Below are 12713 nucleotides of genomic sequence, written 5' to 3' on the forward strand. Positions count from 1 at the left end.
TTTGATGTAACATAAAGTGAGCCAGATACCTTTACAGTAAGCTTATAAAAGATTTCAAGAAATTTTGTCAATTTCTTTACATCCTCCCAATCACTACTCAAAAGTGTACCTGCAGGACTTCCATTTACAATATCAACAAACTCAAGATGATGTGACAAGCCAATATCATGATCAACATATTCTAAAATTGCACTCTCATATTCAATAGCCCTGTTCAACATTAAGTATGTAGAATTCCACCTTGTAGGAACATCCAAACATAAAGATTTCCTAACTAGATTTCCTTCATCACAACATTCCTGAAACTTTTTCCACCTAGCAGGAGACTGCCTGATATATCTCACTGCTTGCCTAATACGTTCAATAGACACAATTGATTCTTTTATACCATCCTGAACAACAAGATTCATAATATGAGCCATACACCTCACGTGAAGGTGCTTACCATTCATAGAATTGGTCCCCCATTTAGTTAACTTCTTAGAAAGCTCCTTCACCGTCACATCATTTGAACTAGCATTATCAACTGTGACAGTGAAAATATTTTGTAACCCCCACTCTTTCAAACAATTAACAATACTATTTGCCATATATTCCCCCCTATGACTAGAAATTGGACAAAAGTTGACAATTCTTTTATGCGTTTTCCATTCACTATCAATCCAATGAACAGTAATACACATATAATTTATTCGTTGTAAGGAAGTCCAAGTATCAGCGGTAAGGCAAACTCTCTGATCTTTAAAAAGCTTCACCAACTTACGTTTTCATCATTGAAAAGATCAAAACAGTCCCGAGTCACAGTTCTACGTGAAGGAATTCGAAAAAAGGTTGTGCAACTTTCATAAAATTCATAAAACCTTCCTTTTCAACAAAGCTGAAAGGAAGTTCATCAACGATCACCATACAACACAAAGCCTTCCTACATTGTTCTTGATCAAATTTCCAAGGAACAACGGCTACATCACCCTTATTACCCCCCGGAATAGGGTTAAAGCCTAGTTTCGATTGACTTTTTGCAACATCTAAAAGCATTTTTAAACACTTGGCCATATGTGTAAGGAGTGATTTCGTAGCATTATCTTTTGAATCGGCAAAATATTCTCTTTTGCAATGTTTACAAACACCCTTTTGATTTCCTTCCGGATCAATAATTTGGTCGAAATATTCCCATGCAACAGACCTCTTTTTTCTTTGTTTTTTTGCTTTCGATTGAACTGATTGAGATTGTGATGTGGCATTTGAATTAGAAGCTCCACTTTCACCAATCACCTTATCAATCATGATATTTTCAGCCATGTTTTTGTGTCACTGTGAATTTGATTTAAAAGAAATCAAGCAGCGAGACAACAAAATCTTAAAATGAAACACATATAACTACATATTTAGCTTAAAATCTTAAAATGAAACATATATTTTTTTAATAAATGCTCAATACTTGGTATGTAGACAGGACACAATTTGCACAATATGTGATAGTGCACCTGAGACAATTGAACATTTGTTCTTTGAATGCCAATTCTCTAGAGCTTGTTTGCAGGTTATTGTAAACTGGTTAAACATTGGAATACAGAACACTACATTACTCAGTCTAAGGCTCTAAGCAGCAACTATCAAGCAGAAAGGAAAAAGGAAATCAGTGCAACACCAAATTTTCAGGATGTTACCCACTAAATTTGCATGATGTTATAGTATAAATCAGTATAGTATGAAAAAGGAAACCAAACAATTAGTGTAGTATAAATTCAAGAAACCAAACATTTTAGGGAAACTAAGACCAATCAGTCTTAGTTTGGTCCCGCTTCTGCGACCTTTCGATTTCCCATTTAGTTAACTTCTTTTGTAACCCCCACTCTTTCGAGCTTCATAAAAAAGGAAAATATGCAAAAATTGATTTCTAAGATACCAAACTCAGACGAATTCAGAAATGGGATATGAAACACTAACCTTAGTGCAACGCTCTGCCGGAAAAAGATATAGAAAACTGAGTTTTGACGGGCTCAGTCGTGTGGGCGTGACTGCGTGAGTCATGAGGCAGAGAACTGGTGAGGGCTTGACTGTTTCAGCCGTGTGGCAGGTGGCGGACTGGCAGAGAACTGGGTGAGGACTGTGGACTAAGGGCTTGACTGATTGACTGAGCCTCAGTGTTTTGTTACTGAAGGACTTTTCCGCCTTAGAAATGAAGGACTCTGAGGGCTTGAGCACTGAGGGCTTGAGCTTAACTTGTCACTGAGGGCTTCAGCTTAACTGAGGAGTGTGGAGTGAGGACTGAGGACTTCAAGGCTCAAGCACAGGAAAGGAAACGAGTTAGTGAGGCTGTGACTGTGAGGAGGCGGACAGACAGACTAATGAAAATGAAAGTATGAAACCCTAGTATTATTACTAGACTAAAGGGTATACTAGTAAATTAGTAAACCCTTATTGGGTTATCGGTTTACCCAATAACAGATTTGATAAACCGAGCCCGAACCGATAACCCAATAAGAAATTTTTTTTAACCCGTTACCGAACCATTAGCCCAATAACTCAATACCAATAACCCAATAAGTAATTAACGGTTCGGGTTATCAGTTTTACCCGATATATGCCCACCCCTACACACAGCTGCCAATCTTTTTTCATCAATCAAGCTCAACTGCTCCAAACGGGTTTTGATCCACTCATAATCATCAATCTCAGCCTCAGCGACAATCTGAAGGGACGAGACTTCAACATCTGCAGGTACCACTGCTTCAGTTCCATATACCAACAAATAAGTAGTTGCACCTAGTGAAGTACGGACAGTAGTGCGATAACCCAGCAATGCAATGGTAATTTTTCATGCCATTGCTTGGAACCTTCTACCATTTTCCGAAGTATCTTCTTTATGTTTTTGTTGGCTGCCTCAACTGCTCCATTCGCCTTGGCACGATATGGGGTGGAATTGCGGTGTGTAATCTTAAACTGTTGACATACCTCTTTCATCAAATTGCTGTTAAGATTAGCACCATTATCCGTGATGATCACCTTTGGGATTCCAAATCGACAGATGATATTTGAGTGAACAAAATCAACCACTGCTTTCTTGGTTACAGACTTGAAAGTTTTAGCCTCAACCCACTTGGTGAAATAATCAATGGCTACCAGAATGAACATATGCCCATTGGATGCTGCTGGCTCAATTGGTCCAATGACATCCATGCCCCAAGCAACGAAGGGCCATGGTGCCGATATTGTGTGCAATTCCGATAGTGGAGAATGAATCAAATCTCCGTATATCTGGCACTGATGGCATTTGCACACAAAACTGATGCAATCTCGCTCCTTGGTAAGCCAATAATAACCTGCTCGGAGAATTTTCTTTGCTAGCACATATCCGCTCGTATGTGGTCCGCAGACTCCCGAATGTACTTCGGACATGACAGCTATAGCTTGTCTAGCATCTATGCATCTTAATAATCTAAGGTCTGGTGTTCTTTTATACAAAACTCCTCCACTTAAAAAGAATCCACTTGCCAACCGTCGAATTGTTCTCTTTTGATCCCTCGTGGATTGCACTGGATATATCCCCATTCTGATGTACTCCTTGATATCATGGAACCATGGTTCGCCATCAAGTTCTTCTTCAATCATGTGACAATAAGCATGCTGATCTCGAACTTGAATATGCAGAGGATCGACATAAGCTTTGTCCGGATGGTGCAACATTGATGCCAGGGTAGCCAAAGCATCGGCGACCTTATTATGGACCCTAGGAATATGCCTGAACTCCACTAATCAAAACTGTTGACAAAGATCATGCAAACATTGTCGGTACGGTATGAGCTTCAAATCTCGCATTTCCCATTCTCCTTGAATTTGATGTACCAGAAGATCTGAGTCTCCCAAGACCAAGACTTCATGGATATCCATGTCTGCATCTAGCCTTAGACCCAAAATACAGGCCTTATACTCAACCATATTGTTGGTGCAATAAAACCGAAGCTGAGCCGTAACAGGATAGTGATGCCCTGTTTCAGAAATAAGCACAGCTCCTATTCCGACTCCTTTCATGTTGGCAGCCACATCAAAGAAAAGTTTCCAGCCTGGTTTTTCAATAAAAAGTTTCCAGCCTGGTTTTTCAATTTGCTCCAGTTCATCGATATGCATCACTTCTTCATCTGGAAAATAAGTTCTCAATGGCTCGTAATCTTCATCGACCGGGTTCTCGGCCAAATGATCGGCCAATGCTTGGGCTTTTATCGCAGTCCGAGTCATATAGATGATGTCAAACTCTGTGAGCAAAATCTGCCACTTCGCAAGTCTTCCTGTCAGCATAGGCTTTTGAAAGATATACTTCAACGGATCCAAGCGCGAAATGAGGTAAGTAGTGTAGGATGACAAATAATGTTTCAATTTCTAAGTCACCCAAGTTAGGGCGCAACATGTCCTTTCCAGATGAGTGTACTTAACCTCATAAGTCGTGAACTTCTTTCTAAGATAGTATATGGCCTGTTCCTTTCTACCGGTGATGTCATGCTTCCCCAGTACACAGCCAAATGAATTTTCCAAGACTGTCAAGTAAAGAATCAAAGGTCTCCCTAGTTCTGGAGGAACCAGCATAGGTGGGTCTAACAAGTATCCTTTTATCTTATCAAATGCTTCTTGACACTCATCAGTCCATTTGACCGCAGCATCCTTCTTCAGCAATTTGAAAATAGGCTCACTAGTTGTTGTGAGTTGAGCAATAAACCTGCTGATGTAGTTCAACCTCCCTAACAGACTCATCACTTCAGTCTTGTTCCTCGGAGGTGGAAATTCTTGGATGGCTTTGATCTTTGATGGGTCCAACTCGATGCCTCGCCGGCTGACTATGAATCCCAACAGCTTTCCGGATGGAACACCAAATGCGCACTTGGCAGGGTTAAGCTTGAGGTTGTACCTGCGAAGTCTCTGGAAGAATTTCCTCAAATCCCCAAAGTGGTCGGCGCCTGATGCTTTGATTTTATGATCACATCATCTACGTATACCTCAATCTCTTTGTGTACCATATCATGAAACACTGTAGTCATCGCCCTCATGTAAGTTGCCCCAACGTTCTTCAAATCAAATGGCATTACTCGGTAGCAATAAGTTCCCCATGGAGTGATGAATGCCGTTTTTTCTGCATCTTCTTCATCCATTAGAATCTGATGATACACGACATAGCAATCCACAAAAGATCCAATCTCACGCTTGGCATAATTATCGATCAAAATATGGATATTGGGTAGGGGAAGTTATCCTTTGGACTTGCTTTGTTAAGATTGCGGTAATCGATGCATACTCTGATTTTGCCGTCCTTTTTCGGCACAGGCACGGCATTAGCCAACCAAAAAGGATATCGAGTGACCCAAATAACCTTTGCATCCAACTGCTTGGTGATTTCTTCTTTAATCTTCACACTCATATCAGTTTTGAATTTCCTCAACTTTTGCTTGACGGGAGAAAACGCTAGATCAATGGGCAATTTGTGGACCACTAAATCAGTGCTCAAACTCGACATGTCGTCATACGGCCATGAAAAAACATCTTTGTATTCGATGAGTGCTTTGATTAACTCTTCCCGGATCTTTGGCTTGAGATGACACTTATTTTAGTCTCTCTGATATTAGCTGTGTCCCCTAAATTGATGGCTTCTATTTCATTCAGGTTGGGTTTGGGTTTTTCTTCGAAGTGAATTAACTCCTTACTAATCTCTTCGAAGGCTTCATCTTCATCGTATTCTGATTCGTAGTCACAATCTACTTCTTGAACTATTATTTCAGAATCAGATTGATTTTTAAGACTGGGCTGAGGATTCCTCATGCATGCCATGTCATTAGAACCAGCGTAAAAAGGACTGTACATAAAATAAAAGAAAAACAAAAGAAAAACTATCAGGAATGATAAAGAAAGGGAAACTGCATTTCATTGAATGATGAAAGATAACAAGGTTTTCACACTTCAAACAGTCTGAAAGATAAAAAAAATCTAGATTACAACCCTGGAATAACCCAGACAAACTGAAGGAAACTCAAAATAAACTACCAAGACTCCTTCCGAGTGGGGAGAGGAGTAGCCTTCCAATTGTTAAGCTTTGTTTTTGGCCCGACAAATTGCACTTCCGCGTTGCTAGAACCCTCTCCAATTTCCACCATGTTCACACTATCGAACAACTTCTCAAATATTTCAATTAACTCTTTGTTAGGATCAATCACAGAACTGGGAATTGCTGTTACTGAGCGATTTCTGGTACCGGACTTGACAAATGATTTGGAAAGACGTGGGACTGGCTTTGGAAGGACCCATGCCTTCTGTTTTAGCTTTCTGGCCTTTCTTATGTCTGCGGCAGTGGGCTTGAATCCCAGACCAAATGTTCCTAAGTTTTCAGGAAGGGACACCAGCTGTATGATGCCTTGCAAAGATGATCCCAAACCTTTACCGAGTACAAAACCATTCTTCAACATCTCATAGGCTACCATGACTGATGCGGCGGTTATCTTTGGATTTGGAATGTATTTCCCCTCCGGAACTTTCTCTACCAACATCGTGTCAGAAACCTGGTAGACCCATGGTCCCTGGTCATCTTCCACTTCAATGACTGGTACAATGGCATTGCTGCGAGCGCATAAACTGTCTTCCCTATGCACAACTATTTCTTGTCTATCCCATTCAAATTTGACTACCTGGTGTAGTGTTGATGGGACTGCTTTAGCGGCGTGGATCTATGGTCGACCCAACAACAAATTATAGGAAACAGCTATATCCAGCACCTGAAACTCCATTATGAACTCAACTGGCCCTATCGTCAGCTCCAGTACTATGTCCCCAACTGAATCTTTACCTCCGCCGTCAAATCCCGGCACGCAAATATTGTTCTTATGGATCCTCTCATCTTCTATTTTCAACTTGCTTAGAGTGGAGAGAGGACAGATGTTTGCACTTGACCCGTTGTCAACCAATACCCGGGTCACCATAGAGTTCTCACATTTTACTATAAGGTAAAGAGCTCTGTTGTGCTCAGTACCTTCTACAGGCAATCCATCATCGGAAAACGTGACTCTGTTTGCTTCGAAGATTTTGTTGGCTATTTTTTCCAAGTGATTCACGGAGACCTTATCGGGAACGTGCGCCTCATTCAAAATCTTCATTAAAGCTTGACGGTGCTCATTCGAATGGATCAATAATGACAATAGGAAAATTTGAGCAGGCGTCTTTCTTAATTTTTCCATGATAGAGTAGTCCTGTAACTTCATCTTCCTCAAGAATTCTTCTGCTTCTTCTTCAGTTACGGCTTTCTTTACTAGCGCTGGATTATCTTTAGCTCTTCTTAACTCCTCGGGAGTAAAACACCTTCCCGAGCGGGTCAAACCCTGCGCTTCACAGACTTCTTCTTTGACTTCCTTCCCTTTGTACATCACTGTTACCCGTTCGTAATTCCATGGAATAGCCTTGCTATTGATTATTGGTAACTGGGTTACCAGCTTGATAATAACCCGATCTGCGCGGGCACCTTCCATGATTATGACGGGTTTTCTGGCCGCTCCGGGTACAACCACCTTCATCTCTTCCTGTTTCATTGCAACTTTGCTTAAAGACCCCTTCTCAACTGCTACAGATGGACCAACACTCTTTTTGCTCGACTTGAGCACCGACTCTTCACCTACTGATTGTTCATCTGTCTTGACTCCACTGGACCGAATCATCATGACAGTTTGTGATGGCTTCTTGGGTTCCCCTTCCTCATACACTATTTCAATCATATTCGCCTCCTGATGGGCTAGCATCGGATTCCTGTTGATATTGGATGCCTCGGGAGCTTGAACTTCAATTCTATTGGTATCAATGAGCTCATGTATCGCATTTTTCAAGTGCCAGCACTTCTCTGTGTCATGACCTGGAGTACCATAACAATACTCACAGCTGATAGTATAGTCAAGGTTTTTTGGAGGAGGATTTGACAGTTTGGACTATATCGGCCTCAGCATGTTCAGTTGTTTTAGGTTGTGGAACAGACTAGTGTATGATTCTCCCAACAGAGTAAAGGTTTTCTTTTTCTGCAACCTTTCACCCTTGAATGCTTTATTAGGCCGAAAACTTGGTCTGGGAGTGTTTTGGTAGGCTCGTGGATGTTGATAAGTATTTAGGACGGGAGCACACCATTGAGTGTGAGCAGGAGGTTGGTTGTATGCTTGTGCATGATGGACGGAAAAATGAGGTTCTGGTGGGGGATAGTAGTGTTGGGGTGGATTGTGGTGATAAGTTTGTTGGTGGGGTCGAGGTTGATTGTAGTGGTAAGGTGAACCTCTGGATCCGGACCAAGTTCCTGAATCAACCATTGCTGCTTCCTCTCTCTTCTTTTTCCCAATCCCTCCTATGCCACCCTGAATAGCCTGTGTAGTCGCTTTGATAGCCGAACAACTCATGATTTTATTTGACTTGAGGCCCTCCTTTACCATGCCCCCCATCTTTACCACTTCGTTGAATGACTTTCCCACAGTTGAGACCAAATGGCCATAGTAAGTAGGTTCCAAAGCCTGTAGGAAGTAATCTACCATCTCACTTTCCTTCATTGGGGGATCTACTCTTGCTGCTTGCTCCCTCCATCGGAAACCATATTCTCTGAAGCTTTCACTGTGCTTCTTCTCCAATTTAGTCAAGGACAGTCGATCTGAAATGATCTCAAGATTGTATTGGAAGTGACAAGCAAATGCTTGCACCAGATCATCCCATATGTACCATCTTCCATGGTCTTGGCGAGTATACCATTCCAATGCTGATCCACTCAAACTCTGACTGAAGTAAGCCATTAACAATTCATCTTTTCCTCCCGCTCCCCTCATCTTGCTGCAAAAACCCCTCAAGTGGGGTACTGGATCATCGTGCCTGTTGTATAGATCGAACTTGGGCATCTTGAAACCTGCCAATAATTGCACATTCGGGAACAGACATAGGTCTTTGTAGGCCACGCTTACTTGACCTCCCAATCCAAGCATGTCTCTGAATGATTGTTCTAAGCTTTTAACTTTCCTGAACATCTCCTCCTATTCAGGATTTTTGACTAGTTTATCAACTTCTATCGGGAGGTCAAAGCGAAGAGTATAGGAATGGGTTTCTGGAGCTTTGAAAGTGGGCTCTGAGGGGTAGTATTGGTTGTCCTGGGCCTGGAACATAGGCTCGCTAGGAGATTTATGGAGTGGAGCTGGTGGAGGTGCAACGAAGACAAGAGTTACTGGTGGAGGAGGGTATGGAATTGGTTTAGGGGGTGGAGATTGTGGTGTATGAGAAGTGGTGCCCCAGTAGTGTTGATAAATGGGAAAGCTCGGGGATAGATCGGTGGCAGGATGATCCTGAGTTTGAGCCGGTGGTGGAGTAAAGGTAGGGTTAGCTGGGTAAGCGGATGGCGGTTATCCTTTAGCCCAGGCCTCATACATTTCGGCAATTTGTCGTTTCAATTTGTACATCTCTTCTTTCATGGCGTTAACGTCCAACTCTTCTCCTTCAATGACACTGGTGTCTACATCTGGGATAGACATGATTATTTCACCTTTGGATCTGGTTTGGTATGGGTGGGTTGCCAGTATGCTTAGGTGAACTAACTGCTTGAATTCTGGATACAACAACCAAACTTGTTAGTGATTAGAGTTTTAACAAATAGGCAACCGCACATAGGAATGCAATGCACCTAGGCAAATAGTCATTTCTATCATGTATTTGCTCGTTTGTTTGTGTCATCCCGGCTTTTCCTTTTTATTAACCTTCCCTTTTTTGTTAATCACGTCTATCCTTTATTCCCTTTTTCTTTTTCCATTTTATTCTTTTTCTTTTGGTTGTGGTCGAATCCTATGGAGATTGCCTACGTATCATGACCCCGCATGAATCAGATTGAGTGTAGTTCTGGTGGAAACAATTATTATTATTTTTATTTGTACAATGATAGAAATGACATCACATTTGGACAACATTTTAATAAAATGGTTTAAAAGACTCAACATGGACTCAAACTAAAATATGACTATTATATGAAATGTTTTAACAACTATGACTATGCTTCACTCCACAATCTTTTGCTTTCAATCACTGGAACATCTGCTCACGGCGGAGCTTGACCCGGCTGACCCCCTAATGTACGGTACATCCTCTCTAACTCTACTGCAAGATGACGGGCAAAAGTAGGTGCATGCTCCAAAAACCTCTCATAATCCATCCCCTGGCAGTTCACATAACTTTGAGAGGTATAAACGGCCAAATCATAGATTTGTGCTCTGAAATCTTGGAGATTCTGGTCTTGGTTTTGTAATTGCTGTTGGTGAGTGGTGGCTATATCTCTTATGTGGCCCTCGCGATCTAAAGCCGACTCCAATTGAGCCCGAAGTCTGGCCTGCTCGAGTCTTGCATGTGCTATCTCCCTATCAATATCTGCATGCTGATGTTCTCTGTTGTACCTTCTCATTTCTTCCAATTGTGCATGGAGCTGAGCCTTTGAACGTATCCAACGATCCTTCTCTTTCTCGTATTGAGCCATTTCTTCTTCACATCTCATTACTTGGTGTTCTTTACTAGATTTGGCCTCCTCATTTAGCTGTATGATTTTTTCCTTAGCTTTGTCTAACGCCTTTTCGGTTTTTGCCAAAATGGAGTCATAATCTTGCATCCTTTCCATCAGATTGGAATTGATTTTCTGATCTTTCCAACTTCTTACTGGCGCTTCAGAGGCTTTCTTCATCTGTTGAAACTGAGTTCGAAGAGTTTTATTCTCGCAAATCAGACTCTTCTTTTCCCCTTCTGCTTCTTGTGCTTGTAAGTCTTTCTCTAAATTGAGGTTCCTCAGGCTTTCTTCTAAGGCATGAATAGTTGCTTTGTAACCCTTTTCCTTTTCACCCCAAGCCAACCGTTCTTGGATTTTGTCATCAAAGGCTTGGATATGCGGTCTTTTTATGGGCCTTCTGGGATCGGGTTCTGGTGCATCATCCACACGAGATCTTTTCTCAAACCACCTATCATAACCCGAATTTATCTCACCTTTTGCAGGATCTGGAACTTGGGTATCATCTTTCAAGTATCGACAACCATTCCAAATCGGTTGGATTAAAGCCTTAGGGAGTGTGGCTTCGGGGTGTAGCTCAATCACTTTCACACTCAAATCTTCATCATCAGGCACCACTTGGTATCTCCCTAGCTGTCTTAGAACTCTCTGTCGCGCATACGGCTGGACACTTCTTAAACCCAACAGTAGCAAATAACTCTTTAAGGTTGACATGTGTATCACCTCTCTTACCGGGAGCCATCCCAAAGTCCACTCAATTTGACTTGCCATTAAAGATCTTAAATGGGATATCCAGGCTTCCACCCCTTCTGGAGATTTATAATCTTTTATTCTTTCTTTATAACTCTCAATGAAATTGTCCTTGCTCAGACCATACTGCATGAACTTGGGGTGATATCGGAGATGTTCAGTCAACCACATTTGCAACAAAATATTGCACCCTTCGAAGAATTTTGCCCCAGACTTACACAAAGTCAACGCCCGATAAATGTCTAGAGAGAATGATCGGGGCAAGAGTGTGATGTTCCTTGGTAGTGAGGACTTGTACGACTCTGGCTATGCGAATATCAATCGTCCGCTCTTTGTTTGGGAAGACCATGATTCCCAGAAAAGCCACCATAAAAGCGAAGCGACGGTGAATCTGCCAGGTGTCCTTATTTTGTTTATTAGTAAGGCCTTTTTCATGAATTTCAAATCCATCCGGCTTTCCGAACCTTGAATATAGAAAGTTGAAAGAACAACACCCTTTGACAACGTTGCTCTTTCTGATTTGATTACTGATATTCAAAAGACCAAAGAATCGGTGTACAGAGGGAGATTTTGGGAATATAAGATTCTGGTTTCTCAAATCTCCGTCAAAACCGGAATATCCAGCTATTTCTTCTAAAGTGGGAGTAAGCTCGAAATCAGAGAAGTGAAAGACATTGTGAATAGGGTCCCAAAAAGTCACTAGTGTCGTAATCAAATCATCGCGTGGTTTAACTTTCATAATATCTGTGAGAGCTCCCAAATACTTAATGACCCGTTTCTGACCATCTCCTCCTAATTCATACCACCACATCTGAAGCCGAAATAGAAACTCATCTACATCTGTGAATGGTGGGTTTTGGATGGTGCTCATTTTGTACCTGTGAGTGATTTTAATTTTAAAAACAAAAATCAAGACTCATTTTGAAAAAAAAAATCATCAATATTTAAAAAAAATCATAAAAAGCACTTCGATGAAGAAGATTTAAAGGCTGTATTTGATAACTGGTCAGAATCTTTTTAAAAAAAAAATGACCAAAGGTGACTGTTCTTGCAAAAACGGCCTTTCGGCGCCCTGTTGGGGACATTCGGCATATTTTGGATAAGAATGGCATCACCTTACTTATGACAACACAACGACATTTATGTACCCACATTTTTATTTATTTATTATCTTTTTCTTCTTTTTTGTTCAAAAATAGCTGGGCCCGATGTGGGTTTCCTACGTTTCTCACATCCGGCGAGAATTAAACTTACGTAGTTCGTAATAATAAAAATATTTTTTTTTAAAAGAAACACAAAATTTCCTTCTTCTTTTTTTCAAAATTTCGGTAGTATTTTAAAATATTTTGGAATTTTTTTTTTTCGAAAACAGCTAATTTTCTTTCTCGGTCCTCACATTGATTTTCCGTCTCTAACTTTCCCCCTATAAGCCGGTCAA

The 12713-nt window shown here is 41.2% G+C and overlaps 1 protein-coding gene across 1 annotated transcript; it reads right to left on the reverse strand.

The window, feature by feature from the left end:
* Positions 1 to 798: 798 nt before the first annotated feature.
* On the reverse strand, positions 799 to 1299 carry LOC138870871 (zinc finger BED domain-containing protein RICESLEEPER 4-like). Its single transcript, XM_070148711.1, has one exon. The coding sequence runs from the start codon at positions 1297 to 1299 to the stop codon at positions 799 to 801; it is 501 nt and encodes a 166-aa protein (XP_070004812.1).
* Positions 1300 to 12713: the final 11414 nt, after the last annotated feature.

This window comes from Nicotiana sylvestris, chromosome 6, assembly GCF_000393655.2.
Source record: "Nicotiana sylvestris chromosome 6, ASM39365v2, whole genome shotgun sequence".
Lineage (NCBI taxonomy): Eukaryota > Viridiplantae > Streptophyta > Magnoliopsida > Solanales > Solanaceae > Nicotiana > Nicotiana sylvestris.